The 27,240-nt window shown below is 47.1% G+C and overlaps 2 protein-coding genes across 2 annotated transcripts in view; one reads left to right on the top strand and one right to left on the bottom strand.

Moving 5' to 3' along the window:
- Positions 1-15,495, bottom strand: part of CATSPERG (cation channel sperm associated auxiliary subunit gamma) — a gene marked incomplete at its 5' end in the record, with an annotated part of 42,273 nt that extends 26,778 nt beyond the window's left edge. Inside the window, 6 exons of the mRNA XM_083370146.1 lie at positions 206-275; positions 1,007-1,133; positions 2,367-2,511; positions 3,171-3,224; positions 6,168-6,394; positions 15,342-15,495. Coding sequence (XP_083226272.1) covers positions 206-275; positions 1,007-1,133; positions 2,367-2,511; positions 3,171-3,224; positions 6,168-6,394; positions 15,342-15,495 — 777 coding nt within the window. The remainder of the gene's footprint in view (positions 1-205; positions 276-1,006; positions 1,134-2,366; positions 2,512-3,170; positions 3,225-6,167; positions 6,395-15,341) is intronic.
- On the top strand, positions 15,459-26,606 carry PSMD8 (proteasome 26S subunit, non-ATPase 8). Its single transcript, XM_083368996.1, has 7 exons — positions 15,459-15,661; positions 19,278-19,350; positions 20,972-21,074; positions 22,164-22,329; positions 24,242-24,342; positions 25,403-25,511; positions 26,258-26,606. The coding sequence occupies exons 1-7, from the start codon at positions 15,494-15,496 to the stop codon at positions 26,393-26,395; spliced, it is 858 nt and encodes a 285-aa protein (XP_083225122.1). The 5' UTR covers positions 15,459-15,493; the 3' UTR covers positions 26,396-26,606.
- Positions 26,607-27,240: the final 634 nt, after the last annotated feature.

A 27,240-nucleotide genomic window follows, 5' to 3' on the forward strand; every position in this document is an offset into this window, starting at 1 on the left:
TCATGAAGGGGCCAAAGTTTCCCCCATGCTGCATCCGGAATTCTGGGAGTTGAAGTCATGAAAGAGCCAAGGTTGCCTACCCCTGGTCCAGGGGAACCAAAAGAGGCATTTGACCTATGGAATGCAAGCGTGCTTATTAAGACCCCTGGCTCTTCCCAAGCTTCATATGTCTACATTTGCAAACCCCAGAGCCACAGCAAGTCACCTTTTTCCCAATCCTGAATTTTTCTGATCTCTCGGAGTATTCCATAAATCCATTTATGTTAATGTTGAGCCTAGGAAGAAGAGGGGAAGAGGAAGCATCTGCATTTACTACGTTTAGGGATAACTGGTCTGCCAAAGCAAATTATACTCTGTTATGGCAGTTGGCTCCAAGAGAGCTGCAACGAAGGGGAGGGGGAAAAAAAAAAGAAACGGGAGAGAAGGGAATCGAGCAATTTAGAATAAAATGATCTTAGGGCCACAGCGGGAGACCTTCTGGAAAGGGAGGCATCGACAGGTTCGGTCCCAACAAAATGGTTTGAGAGGCAGTTTGATCTAGTGGTTGAGGCAACTGGGCCAGAAAGCGGGCGACTGTGAGGTTTTAGTCCGGCTTCAGCTATGGAAAGTCAGCTGGGTGACTTTCGCCAGGAGACATGAGTTCTAGTCCCGCCTTAGGCCTGAAAGCAGTCGGGCGCCACTGGGCTAATCACTAGGAGAGGTGAGTTCTAGTCCTGTTTTGGCCACAAAAGCCGATTGGGTGACCTTGGGCCAATCGCTTTCTCTCAGCCCTACTCACCACACAGGGTTGTTGTTGTCGTTGTTGTTGTGGGTAAAATAGGAAGAGGGCGGTGTGTTGGATTTGTTCACCGCCTTGAGTGATTTGTAATAAATAAATAAATGAATAAATAAATGCAAGATAAAAACAAAGAAACAAAATAAATGGTATGCAGGAATGAATTCCTCTGCTGGAAGCTTTTAGCAACAGGGATGGCTAGAAAGACCATTATCCCCAGCCTCTTCTTACCTCAAGTTGAGCACAGGGAGCCCAAAGCCGTTAGTCCTCACCAGAACACGGTTCACAACGCTGCCGTTCAGGAAGGGCATCGGAGCGAACCAAAACATCTTGCAAACTTCCTCGCTATCACAGTGATCTGAATGTGGAGAGACAGAGGGTAGCACGTCACACAGCCTGGGCTGCTTCCTGAAACACTGACATGAGCAGAAATCTACCCTGCGTTACGAGACGGAGGCGCAATTTTTACATTCTGTTCATAAGGACGATGTACAGGTAGCCCTCGACTGACAAGCAGCTCATTTAGCGACCGTTCAAACTTACAACGGCACTGAGAAATGGGACTTATGACCGTTCTTCGCAGTTATGGCTTCTGCAGCATCCCGATGGTCCCGTGATCAAAATTCAGGTCTTTGGCAAGTGCTTTACATTTATTGCCGTGTCCCGGGGTCACAGGTCAGAGTCACTTAACCACCGGGTGACTCACTTTATCAACTGCAGTGATTCACTTAACAACTGTGCTGAGGAAGGCCGTAAAGGGGGGCAACGCTCACTTAACAAATGTCTCATTTAACAATGGAAATTTTTGTTAAGTTGTCAGTTGAGGATGACCCGTACACTGGGCAGACTAATTGCCATAGGCTTGTGGCAGACAGGCCACCTACCAAGTGAAGTCCCCCTTGTCTTTAATTCTGGCTGGTGCAGGCAGTCCCTGATTTACAGCCATTTGTTTAGGGACCGTTCGAAGTTACAACAGTAGTGAGAGGGGGAAAAAATGGCTTCCAACCGATCCTTGCACTTACAATCGTGGCACCATCTCCACAGTCTTGCGGTCAAAATTTGGGAGCTTGGGAAGCGGCCTCTATTTATGACCGCTGCAGTTTGCCGGGGGGGGGCCTAGGGGTAACACATCTGTGGCTCTCCCAGCTGCTTCTGACAAGCAAAGTCAAAGGGGGAAGACGGATTCGCTTAACAGCTGCACGATTCAATTAATCACTGCAGCGATAGGCTTAACAACCGTGGCAAAGGAGGTCCTAAAATTGGGCGCGACTCGCTTAAGGACTGTCTTGCTTAGCAACAGAAATCAAAGGTGCAAGTTTTTTTAAAAAAAATCCGGGTTTATACCACAACATGCTAATCCCAAAGGGAACATCCCACTTTGGGAGGGTGCGCCCTGCCACCTCTCCCAAACGTCAGCAGCTAATTCGCTTTGATTTTGATTTTAATTCCCACTGGAACTGGGAAGGAAGATTTAGGCTGTCAGAGCGGATCAAACGTGCCCTGGTTTTTCAAAGACCACGAGGAACACCTGCTACGTGGACAGGAGAGAAGAGCTTCTTCACTTCTCCAGCCCCACCGTGCCAAAACCCACCGTACATCCGGTGTGGGGCAGTCTTCATTTCGATCCGTAAACGTTCTTGTTTCTGGCGCACGGGGTTGACGGGTTCTTCAAAAGAGATCCTCACAATGGGTCTCAGCCCGCTGTAGTGGCCCACCCGAATAGCTACCTGTTCGCTCTGGAAGGAGAAGGGCAGAGAGTCTCTCACTCTCCCAAGCAATTCTTTTTTCTTCCTTCCTTCCTTCCTTCCTTTGCTTTTATTGTTGCAAGCATTCTAGAGTAGCCCTCATGGCGAGAGGGTTGGTAAATACCTTGAATAAATAATAATAATTCTAAGCAAATGAACTTGGAGGACTGGGTGGTGCTGGCTTCCTACAGCACTGGCAGGCCCACTCCAGATGTAACCCTCCTTACCCTTCTCCAATTACTGAAGGGGGAGCCCCATTCAATAGCAACAGTAGTAGCAATAGCAATTGCATTTAGACTTATATACCACCTCATACCTCTGGGGCATACATGCAATGTGGAAGTACTCTCTGGGTGGTTTACAATGTAGAAGCATTATTGGTATATTGCCCCTAACAATCTGGGTCCTCATTTCACCGACCTCGGAAGGATGGAAGGCTGAGTCAACTTTGAGCCTGTATGAAGAGACTGGACCGCCGCTCGTCTCAGACAGTATAGGTCTCCTGCTTGAGCAGGGGGTTGGACTAGAAGACCTCCAAGGTCCCTTCCAGCTCTCTTCTGCTTGACTAAAGCAGGGCCCTCCCAAACCTAATTCCTCTCCTTCTCTCTGTCAAGGAACCCTGACCAATTTCGCACAGGTTTCATCCTTACCCGATAGACGCAAACTAGAGTTACTTTCAGGAAGTATGGAAATCCATAGTAACGCTTTAAAAAAAGAAATAAGAGTCATTTTCAGATATCAGACACAGCACTATTTTTTCATAAGACTCGAGAGAGCTCTTATCATCTAGATCTGTGAGTAATTCACCAAATTTCCTGACAGTCAGAACAATTAACCAGCAGAACTACTTGCCTCCAGAACCTGTGAATGCTCCAACACTGGAAGTTTTTTTTTTTTATTGAAAAGTTTTAAAATACAATTTCCCTTTAAAAAACCCCCCTTCCCCCTCCCTCCTCCCCTCCCTACCTCCCCCCTATCTCCCCCCCCTCCCCCTCTCCCTCCTCCCTCCCCTGCCTCCCCCTCCTCTACTTCCCCTCCTCCCCCCCTCCCCCCCCCCGACTTCCCAGAGCAAAATACAAGGTATATATCTAAAAAGCAATCATAAACAATCATATACTAACAATTATAAACTCTAAAATCCATCACTCTCTAGCTTATATAGAGTAAACCAATCCTTAACAATACTAAATATGTATAAAAAACTAAAATAAAAGAAAACTAGCATCATTCCCATCTATGTTCTTCCACAATTCACTATTACCTAGACATATTCTCACTTACACATCACAAGCACCTATCCCTATTAACCTCTCTAGCCAAAATAGGCTATAATAGATAGTTCTTACACAAATTAACCCGCATTAACCCACAAAACTTTCTTCCTCTTCCTCTGTAGTAAATTGTCCATTAATTCCAAATTGAACATTCTGTTACCAGACATATCATCCCAAAACTCTTAAAAACACAACTACCACTTGACTATAAGTATATTGTGGAAGTTCCATAGATTTCTACTGGTCTTATTTCTTTTTTGAGCGTTTTAAGGCAGCACGCGTCACCCTCTGTTCTCTAGGATCATCCAAAAGAGTTGCAGCTTGATCTCCTCCTGTACCCTTCTCGTCTATCTGTCCATCTTCATCCTCTTGATGTTCTCCTTCTCCAGATCCCTCTGCAGCTTCCAGAAGTGTTGATGGGGTTGCTTTTAAAACATTGTTGTAAAAATCATGCGCTTGCTTCACAGTACCCAAACAGTACCTTTTGCCATCATACATGAAGCTCAACCCAGCTGGGATCTCCCATCTGAACCTTATATCTCTTTGCTTGAGCTCTTGCACAAGAAATATAAAGTCCTTCCTTCTCTTTAAAATCTTTGGAGGAATTTCTTTTAGAACCAAAACTTCTTGACCAGCAATCACAACTTTAGTATCATAGGCAGCTTGTATAACTTCATCTCTAATTTCCCTTTTTACAAAATAAACCACCACATCTCTAGGCAACTTTCTCTGCTTAGCAATCCACGAATTCACACGATACACTTTGTCCATGCCTTGTTTTATTTCAGATGCTGGATGGCTCAATACCCCCTCAAAAGCCTCAGAAACCAGCTGCTTTAAATCTTCCTTAATATTCTCTTTTAGGCCTCTAATTCTAACAGCAAACTGCATCTGATAAAATTGAGCCAAACTCTGTTCGCTATCCATTTTGTCTTTTAAATCTTCAATTTCCAATACTTTTGCTTCTAATATAGCATTCCTTTGAGTCAAGTCTTCCACTTGATCATCCAGCACCTCCACACATTTAGCTACTTTATGCACTGAGGACAAAATGTCTACCTTCATCTCTCTAAGTTTCTGCTCCATCCTTTCTTCCATTCTCTGCTCCAATTTCTCCAATTTCTCCTCCATCTGTGCAAATTTAACACCCATTGACTCCAAAATTAACTGGGTATGTTTTTCAAGATCCTTCGATGTCAATACATCAGGAGAATGCAACGCCTGCAGTAATGATTGTTGTTGCACCGGAGAATTTCCAGCACTCCGAAAAGTTCTAGGGGGAGGTTTAGCCGCCATCTTTTACTTACAATTGTGACGCACTTTCACTTTAAGTTTTAAGCAAAGTCCATCAAGCTTGAGAGTAAAATAAAATAATCCTCTTCATCTCTTCATCTTTCCCTCTTGTACTGCTCTGCCTGCTCTTTTCCTTTCATAGTCTCTCCTTCAAGCAGGGATGGTCGCAGACGCCTGGCTCTGCTCCATAAAGTCCGGAGCAGAGACGCTAGCCAGCTGGGAGCAGCCCAGGCTACAGGGGAGTTCAATCCTTCAGCCGCCCAAGCTCCAAGCTCAGGCGGCCCCGGAGAACTCGACCCCTACCTGGGGGCTCACCCCCTCCTCTTCTCCCGAGGAGGGGGCTTCAAATTCGCCCGAACAGTTGATCGGCGCTGTTTCGGGCGAAAAATCACACAGCTGAGCCGCGGGCAGCCCGGGAAGGCTGTCTCCGGCGCCGCGGAGCCACCGGAAGTCAACACTGGAAGTTTTTAAGAAGAGACTGGACAGCCATTTGTCTGAAATGGTATAGGGTTTCTTGCCTGAGCAGGGGGTTGAGCTAAATGACCTCATAAGACCCCTTCCAACTACAACAACAACATCATCATTATATTACTATTATTATTCCGCATTTCTGAACTGTCCATCTGTCTCGGTTTGATAGATAGCTAGATAGCTAGATTATAGATAGATAGATGATAGATAGATAGATAGATAGATAGATAGATAGATAGATAGATAGACAGACAGACAGACAGAGTTGGATAGATACACAGAGAGAGAGAGAGAGATGAAAGAGACAGAAATGAATGAGTGATGTATGGATAGATACGTAAATGATGGATAGGTGATGAGAGGATGGATGGATGGATGGATGGATGGACAGACAGATAGATAAATAAAATCAGGCGCAAGTCATTTAACAACTGCCTTGCTTAGCAGTAGATATCCTGGTCCCCATTGTGGTTACATATGTGGTCTACCCATATATGTTGTGTAAAAAAAGAATTTCCATTTGCCTGTCTTCCATGCTTTATTCAGGATCCTTGCATGCTCTTTTCTGCTCTCCTGTCTTTCCCATACTTAAAGGCAAGAGGTACTTACAGCATCTTTGTCATCGGGATCTACCGGTGAGTCTTTGAGTTCACGGAAGATGGCGGACACGTTGAGAACTTCTTCCTGGTTGATGAAGCTGCTTGAGAGGGCTTTGAGATTCATAGTGTCAACAAGTGAAGTGTACCATTTGCATTGTCTCAGCGAGAGGCAAAGCTTCAGTTGGAGGAGGAGGCAAAGCAGGTTGGGCAGAAAAGGTGGCCACATCATGGATGCTTCTGGCAAGAGAGACCTAGCAGAAAGCAAACAAACCTGGCATTCAGACGTTCATTTGGATAGCCCCTTTTCAAATAGGAGTCCTTGACTTACAACCTCGACTGAGCTCAAAATTTCTGCCATCAAGTGAGACATTGGTTAAGTATGTTTGACCCCATTTTACCACCCTTATTGCCCCAGTTAAGTGAATCACTGCAGTTGATCAGTTAGTAACCCGGTTGTTAAGTGAATCTGCCTCTCCCATTGACTTTGGTTGTCAGAAGTTCGCAAAAGGGGATCACTTGATCTTGGGACACAGTAATGGTCATAAGTATGAACCAGTGGCCAAGCATCTGACTTTTGATTACATGTTCTTGGGGATGCTGCAAAGGTTGTAACTGTGGAAAACTGCCATAAGTCACATTTTTCAGTGCCGTTGTAACTTTGAGCGGTCACTAAATGAGCTGTTATAAGTCAAGGACTACCTGTAAGATTCCGAAACAATTATTTTTGTTTCTACTTGGAAACCGCTTCCAGACTTTGCACTTCAGGTGGGGAAAAAAAGAAACTTTAATTTGGAGTTTTACCGATTAATAGGTGTGTTGTTATAGAAATGGCTGGTTTATATTATTATGAAAAAGTAAAAAATTGAGGTTTGATGTTATTATCCTATTTATGACCATTTCTCAGTTACCTCCTTTGCAGCATCCCCATAGTCACGTGATCAGGATTCAGATGCTTAGCAACTGCTTCATACTTATGACCAACTGCTGTGTCCCGGAGTCACGCTTTTGCATCCTTTTGATAAGCAAAGTCAACGAGGAAGCCTAGCAACTGTGTCACTAACAGCTGCTGTGTTTCACTTTACAGCTGTGGCAAGAAAAGTTGTAAAATGGGGCATCACTCAACTGATGTTTCACTTAAGAAAGGAAACCTGGGGCTCCATTGCGGTCGTAAATTGAGGACTGCCTGTACTTAGGTTTAATCCAGGGGTCTTCATACTTGGCAACTTTTTCCTCTGTCCTTGTCCTATTAGACCTCTCGGCGGCTTTCCATACCATCGACCATGGTATCTTGCTGCGGCGTCTCAGGGGATTGGGAGTGGGAGGCACAGTTCTTCAGTGGTTCTCCTCCTATCTCCTGGGACGCTCGCAGTCGGTGTTGGCAGGGGGGCAGAGATCGGCCCCTAGGTCTCTCGTTTGTGGAGTTCCTCAGGGGTCGGTTCTCTCGCCTCTCCTGTTCAACATCTACATGAAACCGCTGGGTGAGATCATTCGTGGTTTTGGAGTTGGGTATCATCAATATGCCGATGATACCCAACTTTTCTTTTCGACCCCAAACCACCCCAGTGATGCCCTCGCTGTGATGTCCCGTTGCCTGGAGGCGGTTCGGGTCTGGATGGGGAGGAACAGACTTCAACTCAACCCTGACAAGACTGAGTGGCTGTGCATTCCGGCATCCCGGGACATTCAAAATGTTCCATCTCTTTCTATGGGGGGTGAGCTTTTACCCCCCGTGGATAGGGCTCGCAACTTGGGAGTCTTCCTAGATTCACGGCTAACCCTGGAAGACCATATAGTGGCCGTGACTAGGGGGGCTTTCGCCCAGGTTCGCCTGGTGCACCAGTTGCGGCCCTATCTGGACCGGGATGCCCTGTGCACGGTCACTCATGCGCTCGTGACCTCTCGCCTTGACTACTGTAACGCTCTCTACATGGGGCTTCCCTTGAAGACCACTCGGAGGCTCCAGCTGGTACAGAATGCGGCCGCGAGAGTTGTCTTGGGAGTTTCCCGGTACTCCCATGTTACACCTTTGCTCCGCGAGCTGCATTGGCTACCAGTTGTCTTCCGGGTGAGGTTCAAGGTCTTGGTTATGATCTTCAAGTCCTTACATGGCATGGGGCCGGGTTACCTCAGGGACCACCTGCTGCCGGCGTCAACTCCCCTCCGCCTTGTGCGTTCCCACAGAGAGGGCCTCCTCAGGGTGCCTCCGGTCAGAGAATGCCGGCTGGTGGCCCCCAGGGGGAGGGCCTTCTCTGTGGGCGCTCCGGCACTTTGGAATCAACTGCCGGTGGAGCTCCGGATGACATCAGACCTCCGAACCTTCCGTCGCGGCCTGAAGACCCATTTATTCGAATTAGCTGGTCTGGCCTGATGGGGGAATATGGGTTTTAAAATAGTTGTTTTTATTATTGTATTATTGTTTTTATTTGGGCATTGGTTTAATCTTATTTTAACTTTTGTATCGTAATTATATATGCCCTGTGAACCGCCCTGAGTCCCCAGGGAGAAGGGCGGTATATAAATTAAATAAAACCTAAACCTAAACCTAAGACCTGTGGACTTCGACCCTGGCTGGCTGAGGAATTCTGGGAGTTGAAGTCCACAAGTCTTAAAGTTGCCAAGTTTGAAGCCTCCTGCTTTAATCTTCCTGGAGTCTCCCCATGTCCGGGCTGCAGAAACCACTAGAGGGCGGAAAAGAGAAAACTCTCTCTGCTGCCATCCAGCGGTCCCCCAAGCTGGTGCAGCTTAGAGACGGAAACGCTGGCACGATGACGTCACCGGAGCCCGATGACGTCACTGACCTCGCCCCCTTAAACAGAAACGGGGCTACTTCGACGCCGTGTCACGTCAAAATCGCCTCCGCTTGCCACGCTTTCCGCTTTACTTGTCACTGCACGTTTTTTTATGTTCGTCAGAAAAGTTCATTTCTAACTGTACATTTCCCCTGCTCTCTGCACCTGTTGTGATAACTTATCTGGTAACCATAGTGAATCCCATATGACTAGCTATGTTATGGTTTAAGTCTGTTTAGTGCGCATGTCTAGAAGAAGTTCCCAGAGTTATTATCTGTATTGTTTTTCTTCACTTTGCTGTTACTGTCTGTTACGTTAGGATGCAGCTAGCTAGCTCTGTATAATATATATTTAGTTTTTATATTTTGTAAGTAAAAGGTATTTAGTAAGATTATGCGTCGTGTTTTTTCTTGCCTTCCTGCAAGTGTATCATGCATTCTCCGAAGCACGGTCCGTCGCCCTCTACAAAGGTGATTTTTACCTTGACATTTTGGTATCGAGGATGGTTTGATTTATGTTTTTGGAGAAGCATGTTTCTGCGGCTGTTATCAGTTAGTTAGTGCTAGTGGGGCAGCGGTGATTAACTGCTGAAACATGTCAGGAAGGAAGCCACGGCTGGAAAGGAGTCTTTCTGTTGGGCATCTCCCTTCGACCTTAAGAACTCCGATAGCTTCGGCCACACGCCTTGGAGAAGACGCGCCTGCTCCTGTCCACGATGCAAGGTCAGTCACTCCTTTTTCTACTTTTCCAAGCTCCCTGGCAGCTGCTTTTGAAAATGTTCACACTCCAGGGGCTCAGGATGAATTTCAAAGGCTTGGAGTGAAACTTAAAGTTCAGCCGAAGAAAATTCCTTCTGCTCCTTCAAGCCCCAAGCAAACTATGCGAGATAGGGCTATGCAAGGCTACTGTGAACAAATTGGGGTTTTTGAAAGGCATTTGCAGCAGGCAAAGAAATATGTGTCAATGGTTCAGCAATATGAGAGGAATTATGAGCATGAACCGGCCATATTGCCACACCCACAAGGAGAAGCCATATTGCCTCCTTCTTCCCCAAAGCTAAAGTCACGCCCATCATTGAGTGTCATGCAAGACGAATGGGAACCGGAGGCTCCTATGTCACATGATTATGGGCTGTCCCAAAGGACATACAGAGCCACAGTGATGCCTGAAGCAAATGTTATAGCACCATCTACTGGTGAAGCTGCATTAAGACATAAATTGGAGCTCTCACTCTCGCAATTGTCTATGGAGGAGTCTTTGCTCAGAGATACAAGATTTCTGCCATCATCTGAGGCTCCAGTCCCTGATGGTGCTAGGATTCCTGTTACTATTGCTTCTCCTGTTAATATTGCTTCTATGCAAGCCCCTCTACCTGGCAGAACACAGCCATATTTAACCCACATGCAATTGCCACCGGGTTCTTATATGCGAAGGCCAGTGTCATCTGCAGATTATGCTAATGCACCAGTCCCAGCGCCTGCGCCTCCTGCTGGCCAGGGTGGAATAGCAGCTCAAAGACAGTCACAGCCAGCACCAAGACTACCGGCAGCTTCAATGCAACTGCCGCATGTCCAGAGACAGACGCCACTGGTGCCCCCTGCAGGTTATGGTCGGATTGCACAACCTGCACAGCCAGTACCTCAATTGTATTTTCCTCGTCAAACACCTTCCATTGTACCACTGGCTGGTGACTCAAAATTAAAGAAGTCAGGACAGAATTACAGGGCATGGGTCAGCGAGGTTGGACTTTTGTTACGCAGAGAAGGTACTCACATGATGGTGTTTAATCCTCCTGCCCAGCCATGGACTCCTGACATATGGGACTTGGATAATAGAGCATGCACAACATTATTGATGTCAATGGACACTGAATTGCAGCTCACGTTTTCACAAGATGCAACTGCCCAACAAATTTGGACTCAGTTAGAGGCATGTTATCGGCCTACATCAATTGAGTCTACCTGTTTACTTTTGTCTGAGTTCCATGGTTCCAGATTAAAACCTGGTGAACATATTGGAGCACATTTGACTGAAATGAAAGGTATTAGAAAAGAACTGGGTGAAAAAGGCTATCCTATTGATGATTTTCAAATGATCAGCATTATCATCAATTCTTTGAATCATGAGTGGAAAGATGCTATTTCCAAGATTAATCAAGTGCCTATTGCTCAACGCACAGTGGATCATGTATGCAGAATCTTAGCTGAAGAAGAGGCAGTTATGCAAGCTGCGCCACATTTAAGGGAACCACCTGCATCAAAAGCTTCAGCAAGGCGTGCCTTCCGTGGAAGGACCTACGTTCCAAGGATGCCAAGATGCTACATCTGCAATCGTGTGGGACATGCCACCCGGGATTGTCCCCAACGAGTTCCAGCGCCCGTCACATACCAGCCCAGAGGAACAGATTCCAGAGGAGGCAGAGGTAGAGGCGGACGACAAAGTCGTGGTCGTGGTTCCAGGCGTGATCCACATGCTCCACTTGTCACATTGGTTGTGACCAACGATCCACAGCCTCAACCAGAGTATGACAGACGACTTCTTTGGACTTTGGACAGTGGAGCAGCATTACATGTAACCTACAGAAAAGAGCTTTACACTGAGATGCACGAGCCTGAACCTGAACTTCGTGAACTTTACTCTTTTTCCAATCATCCTGTTCAGGTCATGGGAAAAGGAACTGTCTATATTGAAGAGCTTGATGCTCTCATTCCAAATGTTTACTATGTTCCGTCTGCCAGTAGTAATTTGCTTAGTCAGAGTCATTTGTCTAGGTTTTCTCATTTTCAGGTCCACCATCTTGAAAAAGCAAGTTATATAGTCAAAGATGGAGATATTGTTGCTGAAACCATGTTGATTGGTGGTGTTTATTACTTAAAACCAAAGCCTAAGCAGCAAGAGCAGGCAAGTATACACGTTCCAAAGAGCACAGGCCCAGAGAGAGACGTCCCAGAGAGAGATCCTGTTGCTACTCCAAAGGTTCCTAAAGATAATAAAAATACAAAAAAGACACAGGTTGCTCACAGCAAGCCTGGGGTTCCTAATAAAAATGCTAAAGTTGAGAATTCACTAACAGGTAAACCTTTGCATTCCAGGTGTATCCATAAGTGGCACAGAAGATTGGGTCATGCCAGTTTCCGTATTCTGAAGAAGATGCCAGAGTTCGCAAGAGGTTTGGATCTAAAGGGGTGTAAGGTGTTTTTGGACTGTGCTGTCTGCAAGAAAGCCAAATCCAAGGCAGCAGCAATTCCAAAACGCGCTACACGCCTGTCAACACGCATTTTTGATTTGGTACACACTGACATAGTTGGTCCTTTTGCACCAACACTTGGTGGTAAAAGATATTTCTTGACAATCGTTGACAATTATTCTAGATATGGATATGTATATCCTATGAAAGAAAAATCTGAGACCTTTCAGATCTTTAAAGACTTTGCTAGTCTTGTCTATACCCAATTCGAGGTCAACATTGCCAGAATCCAGAGTGATCGCGGTGCTGAATTCATGTCTCAGCGTTTCCAGGACTGGATGCGTGAGAATGGGATAGTACATCAGACATCTGCTCCTTATACTCCAGCTGAAAATGGAGTGGCAGAACGCAGAAATGGAGTTCTACAAACCATGATGCGTTGCCTCCTTGAAGATGCTAACCTTAGTCTTCCATACTGGGGTGAAGCTATCAAATATGCTAACCATATCGTCAACCGTACTTGGAGTAGTGTGATAAATCAGACCCCTTATTTCATGTTGTATGGACACAAGCCTGATCTCTCACATCTCCATATTTTTGGTTCATATGCTATGGTGAATATTCCTTTAGCCCAAAGAAAGAAAGGGGGTCCTGCAGCAAAAAGGATGAGATTTATGGGCATTGATGATAATTCAAAATGGAGCAAATACATTGACTCTCATCATGTTATTGTGGTTTCACAATCTGCTACTTTTGAGGAAGATGCTGACTGGTCCAGGATTCATTCTAACGATCCTGGAGTTTATTTTCCTAGAGATGATGTTGCTGATGCCACGCAACCTGATCAAGATGCACAGGAGAATGTTCCTTCCACGAGTTCTTCTCAACCTACTGTTCCGTCTTCGCAAGCCGCCGATGTTGCTGCTGGCGACGATGATGAAGACGAGGACGACACAGAAGAAGAATGGACGGTTGGCCCGAGACGTTCCAAGAGGACCACAAAGGGAATCCCTCCAAAACGGTATTCGTGGCAAGTAACAAAAACACCTGTACCTTTGATTTGTAATGTAACACTTCCACCTGAGAAGTTCACACAGATCAAACATCTTCCTGAATCAGAACAGGATAAATGGTTTGAGGCAATGCAGGCTGAAATGGACAGTCTAAAAAAGCTCCAAGTGTTTACACCTGCAAGCCCTCCAGCAAACAAGAAAGTTATTGGTACTCGATGGGTCTACAGGATCAAAAAGAAGCCGAATGGTGAGTCGTTGTACAAGGCCAGACTCGTAGCCCAGGGTTTCGCTCAACGTTATCCTGAGGACTATACAAATACATACTCACCCACGGTGCGGACTGAAAGTGTGAAAATTGCTTTAGCCACTGCAACTATCCTTGGCCTGGAAGTTTTCCAGTTCGACGTTGAAACGGCTTATCTTCACGCTGATCTTGATGAAGACATCTACGTCAAAGGTCCTCCAGGTTTCAGACAGCAAGAAGGGGATACCTGGTTTCTACACAAAAGTCTTTATGGTCTGAAACAGTCTGGTTTAATGTGGTACTTATGTCTTTCTGACAAACTAAATTCAATGGGCTTTATTAAGTCCGAAACAGATGAATGCGTGTTTACCAAAAGATCCGGTAATAGGTATGAGATAATTCTTGTTTATGTCGATGATATTGTTTATATTGGTCCAAATAAGCAGATGAGTGAGGTTTTTGCTAAAGCTTTACAAAAGTTTTTCACGTTGAAGTGTTTAGGATGTATTAACACTTATTTAGGTGTTCAAATTGCCAAAACTCAGAAGGGGTTTAGTCTCACACAAGGAGAGAAGATTGAACAACTGTTACATCACTGTAACATGGAGGACGCTAAGCCTGTGAGTATACCCATGCAAACTGACTTTCACATTTTGGCACATGAACCAAGTCCTGAGTTCGAGGATCAAACACTATATCGCTCAGTCATTGGGTCACTGCTATATATTAGTAGTTGGACTAGACCCGACATTGCACTTAGTGTTAATCTTTTATCACGACACGTAGGCAAGGCAAAACAGTTTCATTGGACATGTGTTAAAAGGTTATTGAGGTATCTAAAACACACCAAAGACATGAAGTTGTTGTTGGAACCCACACATACTGACTATGCAGAGTTATGTTGTTTTGCAGATTCAGATTGGGCGAGTGATAAGAAGTCACGGAAAAGTACATCAGGTTACATGATGTTCTTAAATGGATGTCCTGTTTACTGGCATGTGCGTAAACAGAATTTTGTTTCTTGTTCCTCTACAGAAGCTGAGTATGCTTGTGTGTCTGATGCATGCAATTCTTTAACCTGGTTTGATGCTTTGGTCACAGATATCTGGACACATCCGATTCGACCAATCACAGTAATGGAAGATAATGAATCTGTGGTTTATATTTCTGAAACACGTTTTACAGGTTCAAGGTCCAGACACATTGACATCCGATATCAAAACATAAGGCAACTGGTTAAACAAGGTTTTGTGACGTTACAGTATGTGCCTACACGTGATCAAATTGCTGACATGCTGAACAAACCACTTCCTACAGCCCAGCATGAGTATCTGCGTGAGAAGATGTGCCTTACCTGAGTCTTCACTTTGCTGACGAAAGAAGGGGAATGTCACTGCACGTTTTTTTATGTTCGTCAGAAAAGTTCATTTCTAACTGTACATTTCCCCTGCTCTCTGCACCTGTTGTGATAACTTATCTGGTAACCATAGTGAATCCCATATGACTAGCTATGTTATGGTTTAAGTCTGTTTAGTGCGCATGTCTAGAAGAAGTTCCCAGAGTTATTATCTGTATTGTTTTTCTTCACTTTGCTGTTACTGTCTGTTACGTTAGGATGCAGCTAGCTAGCTCTGTATAATATATATTTAGTTTTTATATTTTGTAAGTAAAAGGTATTTAGTAAGATTATGCGTCGTGTTTTTTCTTGCCTTCCTGCAAGTGTATCATGCATTCTCCGAAGCACGGTCCGTCGCCCTCTACAAAGGTGATTTTTACCTTGACATTACTGAGGGGGGGGGACCCTGCCCTGTCCTTTCCGCGCCTTCCCCAAACTCCGCACCGCCGTTTAAGCCTCCCCACACCTCGAAATTCTCCCCTCAACCGGCGCCACCAGGCGGCGCGAGCATATTTTTTTGTTTTTTTTAGAATCCGCTCGGCGCATGCGCCAAACTCCTCCCAGCCAATCGGGCGAAGCGCGAGCCGGCCGGCTCCGCGCGCACCGCCGCCGCCGTTGCCAAGGGAGACGCTCGATTGACGGCCGCGGCCGTAAAGCGCGGGGGCGGCTTGCGGCCTTTTCGCGACGGTCCCGCCGGGTGCAGATTCATGGCTTCGGCGGTGGCCATGATGGCGGCGGCCGGCGGCCCGGTGCTGAACGGGGCCGATGCGGCGGGGCTGAAGGAAGCGGCGGGGATGTACGAGCAGCTGCGGGCGGAGTGGAACCGCAAGAACCTCAGCTTGAGCAAGTGCGGCGACTTGCTGGGCCGCCTTAAGGTGAGAGGAGGCCGGCGAGGGGAGGGGGGCGGGGAGAGGGGGGGGAGACTAGAGACCGCTCGGTGGGAACTTGGGAGGATGCTTGAAACTGCCGTTGGGGGGAAGACTAGAAACAGACAAAACGGGGGAAGCAGAACTCGGTCTGAGCGGGGGAGGCGGCGAGAAAACCGGGGATCCGGAAGCTTGAAGAAGGCAGCCGGGGGGTGACTTGGGAGGGAGGCTGTGGGGCAGGGGTCTTCAAACTCGGCCCTTTTATGACTCATGGACTTCAACTCCCAGAATTCCTCAGCCAGGTACGCTGGCTGAGGAATTCTGGGAGTTGAAGTCCATGAGTCATAAAAGGGCCGAGTTTGAAGACCCCTGCTGTGGGGGATAGGCGGCATCTGGGGGGGGGGGTTCCTCGATTTACGACCACAAGGGAGGCCAACCTTTTCTCCTGCTGAGCGTGAGACATTTGTTAAAGGAGCTTGGCCCCCTTTTACCACCTTGCCCGCCGCTGTTGCTAAGAGAAACGCTGCCGGGGTTCAATTGAGACCAGAGTTCTTAAGTGAATCTGGCTTTTCCCTATTGCAGCGTTTCCCAACCTTTAGGAACTTGAAGATGCGTGGACTTCAACTCCCAGAATTCCCCTGGGGAATTCTGGGAGTTGAAGTCCACGCATCTTCAAGTTCCTAAAGGTTGGGAAACGCTGCCCTATTGGACGTTGCTGGTCAGAAGGTCACAAAAAGGGGATCCAGCGATCCCCGGGACACTGCGACCGTCATAAATATGAACCGGCTGCCAAGCATCTGAATGTAAATGCCGCGATCGGGAGGATGCTGCGACGGTCGTTAAGTGTGAAAAACGGTCCTAAATCACTTTCTATCGGTGCCGTTGTAACTTTGAACGGTCACTAAATGAGCTGTTGTAAGCGGGAGGACTACCTGTATGTGGTTGCGTGGCGTAGGGGGGACCGGGGGTGGGGTGGAGGGGGGGGACAACAGGGCCAAGAGATGCTGGTTGGCGAAGCTCTTTCTCCATAAGGCCCAAATGGCCTTGCTTTAAAAACGATGTGCCTTTCTTTTTATTTCTCTAATTAACGTATTGTCCCGTAATCGATTTTAGTGTTGCTGTTATTTTAACCTAATTGTTGCTCTTACGGATTGTAAGCTGGAAGACAGATGGGCGGTTCGAAGTTTGATAAATAAAAGAAGGCCACTGTAGGGAATGTCACACCGAGCGGCATGCAGCAAGAAAACAAATCCTAAAAAAACAAACAAAAACCAATACAAAGTCGTGGAACATTAAAATATGAACATATATATATATATCAATCGTGCTCTCTGACTTTGAGCAGCTTTATGAATCTTTAAAAGATAGATAGATAGATAGATAGATAGATAGATAGATAGATAGATAGATAACCTTTATTGCCATTTTTCACTGTGGGCACAATGGCACACATTAAAAGTAAAGTTTAGTTGCTGGCTCTCAAAGTGTACACATACATGGCACACATTTAAACATACTATATACAACAGACATGTCAAACACAAGGCCCGGATGCGGCCTGCAAAGTGGTTTCATGAGGCCACATGAAGCCATCCTGGAAACAGTGAGGGAACGGCCCCCGCTGCCTTGGCCCTGGCCCAGAGACCCTCCTTCTGCTAGAGACCCTCAGATCTGCCCCACTTCTGCCCAGGCCCCCATAGGCACCCTTGATGCCAACGATGTAGAGCTGGCCACGCCCACCCAGTAGGCCATATGCACTCTAGCCACGCCCACCCAGTAGGCCATGCCCACCCTGGCCACACCCACCCGGCCCCCTGAGGGCAACCGCCATGCTGATGCGGCCCTCAATGAAATTGAGTTTGACACCCCTGATATACAACATATGTATAGACCTATACCCTTACATATTACTAACATATAAATATTAATCACTGTCCACCTTGAATAGATACCAAACGGTGGCCGAGCAGCCCAAAGGGGACACCCTCACCCCCCCTTCAACTGACCTTAATGCTGAAGATGGACAAAACAGAATAGTTTTCCTAAGAAGAGTTGGGGGAACCATCTTGTCTTGAGGAGGATTGTTCCACAGATCAGGGGCTACCCCCCAAAAGAAAAAGGCGTTTATAGAGCCATAAAAAGCACAGTTCCAGAAAGACTACTCCCCAAACGGTGAATGCAACTTTATTAAAACTGATTTTTTCTTTTGGATCTTTGAATGAATACTGTCGGGGGGTTCGGAATCCCTGGAAATGGAGCAGCATGTAAGATATAGTAATAAACAAGCAAATATAAATGACATTTCAAACTGGGGAGGGAGGTGAATGATTCAGCTTGCTGTTTTTTCCTGTATTTAATTTCTCTGTTGAGTCACACACTCCGAACGGAGAGGATTGCTCCCTCCAGCCCAATGCTTCAGCCAGGAGGATTCCTTGCTAAAGCAAAGTTACCGGACGAACTTGTCCATCGTTTTTATCAGCAAGAGTGGATTGTCTGAAATTAGAGGCTCGGCATCTGGCAGCTGTCAGGGGTTCTGTTTGTTTATTGTTAATACATTGCTGTTTAAAAAAAATATTTAAGGTAGCATACAGGTAGTCCTCCATTTATGACCATAATGGAGCCTGCCCATTAAAGTCGTAAGTCATGATGGTTGTAAAGGGGATCATCATACGACTGACCCAATTTTACAACCTTTTTTTTTCCTTTTTGCAGTGGTCTTTTATTTGCTGTGCCGTGTTTTGCTGAAAACGGGCAGTAAACAAAGTTTTTTGACAGAATATAAATTGTGGCCATGGGATGCTGCAAATGGAAAGCTGGGCTGGTTGCCAAGTGCTCAAACTGAGGTCAGCTGATCTCAGGGGGGAGGGGTGGAACCGGGTCTTCAGTACAGGCAGTCCTCGGCTTACAACGGTTCATTTAGTTCCAACAGCACTGGGAAAAGTGACTTATGACCATTTTTCACACTTAATGACTGTTGCAGCATTCCCGGTGGTCACGTGATCAGAATTAAGGCACTTGGCAACTGGCTCATATTTATGACGGTTGCAGCGTCCTGGGATCACGTGATCCCCTTTTGCCACCTTCTGACAAGCCAAGTCAATGGGGAAGCCAGATTCACTTAACAACCGGGTCACTAACTTAACGACTGCAAAGATTCACTTAGCAACTGTGGCAAGCAAGGTCGTAAAATGGGGCAAAACTCACTTAAGAGCCGTGGCGGCGCAGTGGTTAGAATGCAGGATTGCAGGCAAACTCTGCCCACTGCCAGGAGTTCGATCCTGACCGGCTCAAGGTTGACTCAGCCTTCCGTCCTTCTGAGGCTGGTAAAATGAGGGGCAATATGTCGGGGGGGGGGTAGTATGCTGACCCTGTAAACTTGGGCTCTTTTATGACTTGTGGACTTCAAACGCCCAGAATTCCCCAGCCAGCCTTCAACTCCCATGCTGGCTCAGGAATTCTGGGCGTTGAAGTCCACAAGTCGTAAAGGGGGGGGGCTACCTAGTTCCCCACCTCGGTCGCAGGGGATCGTGGGGCGTTGATGGTGTTTTCTGTATCAGAGGAGATGGTAATACACTGCGGTGAGCTTGATTGTCTGCAAGCCTCTTTCTCTCTTCTTGCGTTTCAGTTGGCTCTGCTTGAGCTGAACTTCTTGCCCACCACTGGCACCAAACTGACTAAACAGCAGCTTATTTTGGCAAGTGAGTACTATACGAGCCCGCACGTAGTTTGACCGGGTGCCTTCTAATTTTGGAAGAGGTCTGGAGAAATTCTGCCCTAATCCCTGAATTCTGACCACCAAGCTGAGCAGCGAACAGACTCGTCCTTCCATGTCAGAAAGCCTTGTCCCTTAAACTACCGCGTTTCCCCCCAAATGAGAGCCAAATGGGAAATAAGCCCTAGCGTGATTTTTTTCCCCCAGGATGCTCGTAATATAAGCCCCACCCCCAAAATAAGCCTTAGTTAAGACCCGCCAGCCAGAGGGAGGCATTTAGTACCGTATTTCCCCGAATATAAACCCTAATCTGAAAAGAAGCCCTGATGTGTCTTTTGGAGCAAACATTAATATGAGACCCGGTCTTTTTTGCTGGGGGGGGGGGGGAAACACGGTGTAGGCTGGTTAAATGTTTTTCACTATATTGAAATCCTGTTTGTTCAGGTCGCTTACAAAAGGGTACCCAAGTACAAGTAGTCCTCAACTTACAGTCATTTGTTTGGCGACCATTTAAGTTATGACGGCATTGGAAAAAACCACCCATCTTCACACTCCACCATCACAGCATCCTCACAAGTCACCCTATCAAAATTTCGGGCGCTTGGCAACCACCCTGTGTTTACGACGGTTGCAGCATCCCAGGGTTACGTAATCAGCATGCGTCACCTTCCCAGCCGGCTTCCACCAAGCAGAGTAAAAAAAAGGGGGGGACTGGATTCGCTTAACGACCGTGTGATTCGCTTAACAACTATGGCAAAAACTAGGTTGTAAAATCGGGCCGGGCTCACTGAACTGCCTTGCTTAGTCACAGGAATTCCGGACCCAGTTGTGATTGTGAGTCAAGGGCTGCCTGTACAGCTGCAGTCCTCCACTTAATGACCACAATTGAGCCTAAAGCATATGCTGCTAAGCGAGACACTTGTTAGGTGAGTTTTGCCCCATTTTACAACCTTTCTTGCCACCGTTGTTAACTGAGTCACTGCAGTCGTTAAGTGAATAACAGGATTGTTAAGCGAATCTGGCCTTCCCCATTGGCTTGGCTGGTCAGGAGGTCACAAAAAGGGATCACCACACTACACACACACACACACACACACACACACCACACACACACACACCACTGCAGGGCACTGCAACTGTCATAAAAAGGTCTTCAGTGCTGTTGTAACTTTGAACGGTCGCCAAATGAATGGTCGCTAAGTCGTGGACTATCTGCACTGCCCAGCCAGGAGTTCCTTAGTGGTCAGCCTGCTAAATTTCAGCCATGTCGATGGATCATGAGGCGAAGATTGGATCTTGGCTGAATTTTTTTGTAGGGTTCAAAACGCCTCACGTGACTCATTTTAACAGCACGGGGAAGGCCTAGGTCACGCCTGTGATAATTCCACCCTGCTGGAACGCAGGAAGTCGTTGCCTGTGACTTAATGAAAATCCAAGTCAACTGTTCCTCCATCCTTGTCATTTGCTCTGAATTGATTGGAGGACAGCGAGGTTTCCCCGCTGAAAGGCCAACTGTTGGCCCTGTGCTTTTGTGCTGTCCTTGCTTGTTGTGTCGTTGTTATTGTTGTTATTTCATGCTCTGCCTGTTCTTATCTTCCTTTTTCAAGGAGACATTTTAGAAATCGGAGCCCAGTGGAGCATCCTAAAGAAAGACATCCCATCTTTTGAAAGATACATGGCCCAGCTGAAATGCTACTACTTTGACTACAAGTAAATATTTTCGCCTTTTTTTTTGAGGGAATGTTTTCTTCCCTCGGGCGATCCCGAAAGCCGTGGGACGATATATCAAAACTATCAAAAAAATAAATCTGTAAAAGGTTGAGTCTCGGGTAGGGGTGAAGCTGCTGGACTAGGAACTGGGATGCCCTACGGTCTAGCCTGGCTTTAGGCATGAAAGCCAGCTGAGTGGCTTAGTCCCCTGTGTCTCAGCCCGTCTCCCTGGATTATTGTGCTAGAGAAAATTGCGTTAAGTAGACCACTTTTGAGTTGTACAAAATAAAAGCATCGTAGGAATCTAATATTAAGCAAGATTGGATGCCATTCTAGAACAAAGAAATGATAGGGGAGAAGCTGCAAGTTTGTGAAATTGGGAGGAGTTAGCCTACCAAGCTCCTTGTGATTTTTCCACATTATCCCAGGCACAGTGATCCCGTGTGCTCCGGCAAGCCTTCACTTCAGGTTGGGTGTGTTCAGCAGCCCACTTGAACCATAGTTAGCCAACTTTTGTACCTTCTATGGCTACAGGCACTTGGGTGAATTTAGTAAATCAGAGGACAGTAAGCCTTGGCAACTTTAAGATGTGTGGACTTCATCTCCCAGAATCCCTCAGCCATCACGCTAGGGAGTGTTAAGAGGAGTAGATTTCAACTCCCAGAATCCCTCAGCCATCACGCTAGAGAGCGTTAAGAGGAGTGGACTTCAACTCCCAGAATCCCTCAGCCATCACGCTAGGGAGCTTTAAGAGGGGTTGACGTCAGTTGTTGAAGTCCAGAAGTCTTAAAGGGCCCAAGGTTGAGAAACGTTGTTCTATGCCAGGGGTCTCCAAACCTGGCAACTTAAAAAAAACTTCTGGACTTCAACTCCTAGAATTCCTCAGCCAGCCAGCTGCTCCATACAACCGAAGACCCCACAAGCTGGAGAGGATCTTGGCTGCTGGAGGGGAGGGAAAGGCACCTAGTGTGGGTGGGAGCGGTGCCTTTTGCTAATTTATTTTATTCTAGGCTTTTTGCCCACAGGCCCTCCCGTCCTCACCACCCCCCCTCTTGACATGTTCCCCGTCTCTCCTTGCTCCTTCCTCAGAGACGAATTGCCCGAGTCGGCCTATAAGCACCAGCTGTTGGGTTTGAACCTCCTCTTCCTGCTGTCCCAAAACCGCGTTGCCGAGTTTCACACCGAGCTGGAACGCTTGCCGTCCAAGGACATCCAGACTAACGTCTACATCAAGCACCCTGTGTCTCTGGAGCAGGTAACCGCTCCCTTCCTCCCCATCTTTTTAATTGTGGATTGTTAACGTTTTGTCCCAGTTGCAATGTATGGCAGTGAAAGCTGGGCCGTAAGAAAGGCTGAGCGCCAAAGAATTGAGGCCTTTGAACTACGGTGCTGGAGAAGACTCCTGCGAGTCCCTCGGACTGCGAGGCGATCCAACCGGTCAGTCCTAGAGGAGATCAACCCTGACTGCTCTTTAGAAGGCCAGATCCTGAAGCTAAAACTCAAATACTTTGGCCACCTAATGAGAAGGAAGGACTCACTGGAGAAGAGCCTCATGCTGGGAAAGGTTGAGGGCAAGAGAAGAAGGGGACGACAGAGAAGGAGGTGGTTGGATGGAGTCACTGAAGCAGTAGGCGTGAGCTTAAATGGACTCCAGAAGATGGTAGAGGACAGGAAGGCCTGGAGGAACGTGGTCCATGGGGTTGCGATGGATTGGACACAACTTCGCAGCTAACAACAACAACATCTGTCCATCCATCCATCCATCATCTCTCCCTCTACTTACGTATCTCTTTTTCTATCCATCCATCCATCCATCCATCTTTCATCCATTTTATGTATCTATATATGTATCTATCATCTATCTTGAGCTTAAAGGGACTCCAGAAGATGGTAAAGGACAGGAAGGCCTGGAGGAACGTCGTCCATGGGGACTCGATGGGTCAGACAAGACTTTGTAGCTAACAACAACACATTTTCTCGCACAATCAGCCCGATGTTTAGACTGGATTTGGCATTTCCATCCACCTCTCGGATCCTCCCCAAGGAGCTGGGATAGGAAGATAGGGATGTTTGATGATGTCAGAGGTTTGAGTTTCTGTTCTTCCCCATATATTTTTTGTATGTGGGAGAGGTCTGATTCCTCTCACCTGTTGCTTTTCGCAAAGGGCCTTAAGCACGTGGTTTTCTCAGCAGAGAAGAGCAACAAAGATGGTTAGGGGCTTGGGTACTAAAACACGTGAAGAACGGTTGGAAGAATTGGGTATGGCCAGTCTAGAGAAAAGGACTTGGGAAGACATGATAGCAGCATTCCAGTATTTGAGGGGCTGCCACAAAGAAGATGGGAGGACAATTTCCAAAGCCCCTGAAGGCGGGACGAGAAACAGTGGGTGGAAACCAAGTAGAGAAAGAAGCAACCTGGAACTAAGGAGGAATTTCCTGATAGTTAGAACAATTAATCAGCGGAACGGCTTGCCTTCAGAAGCTGTGGGTGCCCCATCACTGGAGGATTTTAAGGAAAAACTGGACAGCCGCTTGTCTGAAATGGTGTAGGGACTCCTGCTTGAGCAGGGGGTTGGACTAGAAGACCTCCGAGGTCCCTTCCAGTTCTGTTAATCTCTATTCAACATGCCTGGGGACTGCAAATGGAGATGGGGCCAATCACGTGGCTAACTTGGGAATGTTTTGTTGCTGCCCTTCGGATGTGCGCATGTATAGTTTTTTTTAATTATACAGTGGATATTTTAACAGTTGCAAGCTGCACCCATAAATTGGTTTAATCAGTAAAATAATATCAAAATCCCCAAAGTGGGTAGATGAAAAACCTTATACATATTCAGGATGTGCCCCTCTCCGCCGGAATGGGACGAGCTGGCTCACCTGGGCAACTCACAACTCGGGACAACTTGCCGTGGGCCAGTTCAACAATTCAGATCTTTAAGCAGTTAAACTGACCTTGCCACTGTTTCTATTTTTGCCATTCCCATTTCATTTGGGCAATCCTTTCTTTCACGACTCCATTCAGCCATGCCTTCAACGTCAGTGTATCTCTTGGGCAGCAGCGAGCCATATCGTCATCCCTCCACTTTTTGTGAGACGGATTTCAGGGATGCTTTTGTTGTAGTTGTTGTTGTTGTTGTGACGATTGTGTAATCTGTTCTCCTCTTCAGTACCTGATGGAAGGTAGTTACAACAAAGTCTTCCTGGCCAAAGGCAACATCCCGGCAGAGAGTTACGCCTTTTTCATTGACATCCTGCTGGACACAGTCAGGTGGGCCTCGCTCCTTTCAGCTTGGGGACACCCGGGGTATTGGGGGAGGGGCCCCCCTCTTACTACAGGTAGTCCTTGACTTATAACAGTTCACTCAGTGACCATTCAAGGTCACAAGGGCGCTGAAAAGAGTGACTTATGACCCTTGTTCACACAACCGTTGCAGCATCCCTGCGATCCAAATTCAGACCTTTGGCAACTGGCTCACATTTACAACGGTCGCAGCATTCCCCCGGGGTCACGTGACCACCCCTCCATGCATCCTGACAAGCCACATCAAGGGGGGGGGAGGAATCCAGATTCACTCACAACCACGTTACTAATTTAACAAGTACTAACAAGTACGGCAATTCACTTTACGACGGGGGCAATAAAGGTCGTAAAATGGGGGCCAAACTCGCTTAGCCAATGTCAGCAACAGAAATGTTGGGCTTGGTCGTGGTCGTAAGTGGAGGACTACCTGCACAGGTAATCCTTGATTTACGATTGCCCTCGAGGCCAGAATTTCCACAGCTGAGCAGGCAGACATGCCGGAGTTTTGCAAGCTTTTTTTTTTTTTTTTTTGGCCACAGTTTTAAGTGAAACTCAGCCCTTGTTAACTGAGTCATCCGTTTGTTAAGCAAGTCCAGCTTCTTCCATTAACTGTGCTGGCCAGAAACTGAGGACCCCGGGGAAGCTGCAACCATCCTGGATACATGCCGGCTTGCCAACTGCCTGAGAACCAGCATTCCAGGCTCAGTTACGTCCAGGGGGGTGTCAGGTTTACAAGGCACACTAACCAGGATCGGGTTTGATGGGTGGCCGGGCAATATTTGTGCATTTTGCCAATCTGTAAACCATGGTTGTTTACAGTCGGAGCCTGCTGGGTTGTATCTTGGTTTTAAACTAAGGCCAGCTTTGAGAAATGCGGCTTGAAAGGGACTCCGGTCCAGCCCTTCCCCACCAGTCTCTGCCCGGCCTCTCTCTCCTCCCAGGGCCTTTCCTGGCTCCGGGCCTCTCAGCGCTTCTTTCCCGGCTGGGGCTGACCTGGGTTCTCCCTTCCTTCCTCCCCCCGCCCCAGGGATGAAATTGCCAGCTGCATCGAGAAGGCCTATGAGAAGATCCTCCTCAACGAGGCCACCCGGATGCTGTTCTTCACCCCCAAAAAGATGTCCGACTACGCCAAGAAGGTGAGGGGGCCGGGCTGGGCCAGTCGCCGGGAGGGCAGCTCCGCTGACCAGGGCCCAACTCTGCCCACGCTCCTCCTCGTGAGCCGTCAGCCTGGCCGTGCGGCTTCCTCAGCTGCCTTGGCTTCTTCTGTGGAGGAATTTCTTTCTTTTTCTTTCTCTTCTTCCTTCCTTTCTTTCTCTTTCTCTTTTTCTTTTCTGTCTCTTTTCCTCTCCCTCCTTCCTGACAACCCTTTTCTCTTTCTCTTGCCTGCCTGCCTGCCAGCCAACTCTTTCCTCTCCTTTCCCTTTTTCTTTCTCCCTTTCCTTTTCTCCCTCCCTCCCTCCTTCCTTCCTGCCAACCCTATTCTTTCTCCTTCCTTCCTTCATTCCTTCCTTCCTTCCTTTCTTCCTTTCCTTTCCTTTCCTTTCCCTTCCTTCCTTCCTTCCTTCCTTCCTTCCTTCCTTCCTTCCTTCCTTTCCTTTCCTTTCCTTTCCTTTTCCTTCCTTCCTTCCTTCCTTCCTTCCTTCCTTCCTTCCTTCCTTCCTTCCTTTCCTTTCCTTTCCTTTTCCTTCCTTCCTTCCTTCCTTCCTTCCTTCCTTCCTTCCTTCCTTCCTTCCTTCCTTCCTTCCTTCCTTCCTTTCCCCTCCCCTCCCCTCCCCTCCCCTCCCCTCCCTCTTCTCTTGTGGGCAAGGAATTTCCCTTGGCTGCCTTGCTGGGCTGCTCCGTCAGCCCCTCAACTCACGCAGCTTCTCCTCCCCCCTTCCAGCGAGGCTGGCTCCTGGGTCCAAACAACCACTACTGCTTCATGGGGCAGCAGCAGAAAGCGGAAGACGCCACCATCCCCTCCACAGAGCTGGCCAAGCAGGTCATTGAATATGCTCGGCAGTTGGAAATGATCGTCTGAACGTGCCCTCGCTGCAGGCTGGGACTGTGGGCTGTGGCTTCTCCTCTATATTTTGTTTTCTGTGTGACTGTGTGTGTGTGTGTGTGTGCGCGCGCGCGTGCCAGTTCCACTCAATCTGGCCAACTTTTGTCTTAAAATGGGAAAATGTCGTCGGAGCCCTCGGTGGGTGGTGCGGTCACTGTTTGAGTAAAGCTGATAAGCCAGGCTGGTCCACGTGTCGTTTTGAGTCATTTTGTTCCTTGATCCCAGGTGGAGAGAGGTCCTCTGAGCATGGAAAGAAAAGCTGATTGACCTCGGGCTTTTTTGACTGCAAAGGGAGGGTGGAACCTGCTATTTAACTTCTTAAGTATCAGGGCCAATTTATTATATGGTCAGGATTCTCTGGTTTTACCAGAAACAGATTTCCTTTGCTGTCTGACCAGATCCAAATTAAATAGCTCTCCCAAGACTGGCAATTGATTTTTCTTTTTTCTTTTTCTTTTTTTAAAAAAAGATCATGCTTCCTTGCATCTAGTGGAATAGTTGTAGGTTAAATACAGGGTTTGTTTTTTTCTACAAACGTGATCATCTTAAAAGCCAATTTAACTTCATGCTATGTCACGGTTTGTTTCTCTGCAGTTTGTCAAATAAGCTGGGCTTGCAGTTTACATCGGGAGTCTCCAAACTTTGGCTGGGCAATTCTGGGAGTTGAAGTCCACAAGTCTTAAAAAGTGGCCAAGTTTGGAGAGTCCTCTCTACATTGGAATAAACCCAGATCAAACAGGCACTTTCCAGCTGAACGGGATGTGTGATAATATGACCACAGTGGGAGAGGCAAACTCACTTGATGATTATCTGAGACTAAA

Source organism: Vipera ursinii (genome assembly GCF_947247035.1).
Source record: "Vipera ursinii genome assembly, chromosome: 9".
Taxonomy (NCBI): domain Eukaryota; kingdom Metazoa; phylum Chordata; class Lepidosauria; order Squamata; family Viperidae; genus Vipera; species Vipera ursinii.

What these genes read in the sequence shown, in the direction of transcription:
- PSMD8 (XM_083368996.1), top strand. Translation starts at nt 15,494, where the DNA reads ATGGCTTCGGCGGTGGCCATGATGGCGGCGGCCGGCGGCCCGGTGCTG. An exon ending in ACCCTGTGTCTCTGGAGCAG is followed by an intron (nt 22,330 to 24,241) that starts GTAACCGCTCCC and finishes TCTCCTCTTCAG; the next exon opens with TACCTGATGGAAGGTAGTTA. An exon ending in TGTCCGACTACGCCAAGAAG is followed by an intron (nt 25,512 to 26,257) that starts GTGAGGGGGCCG and finishes CCCCCCTTCCAG; the next exon opens with CGAGGCTGGCTCCTGGGTCC.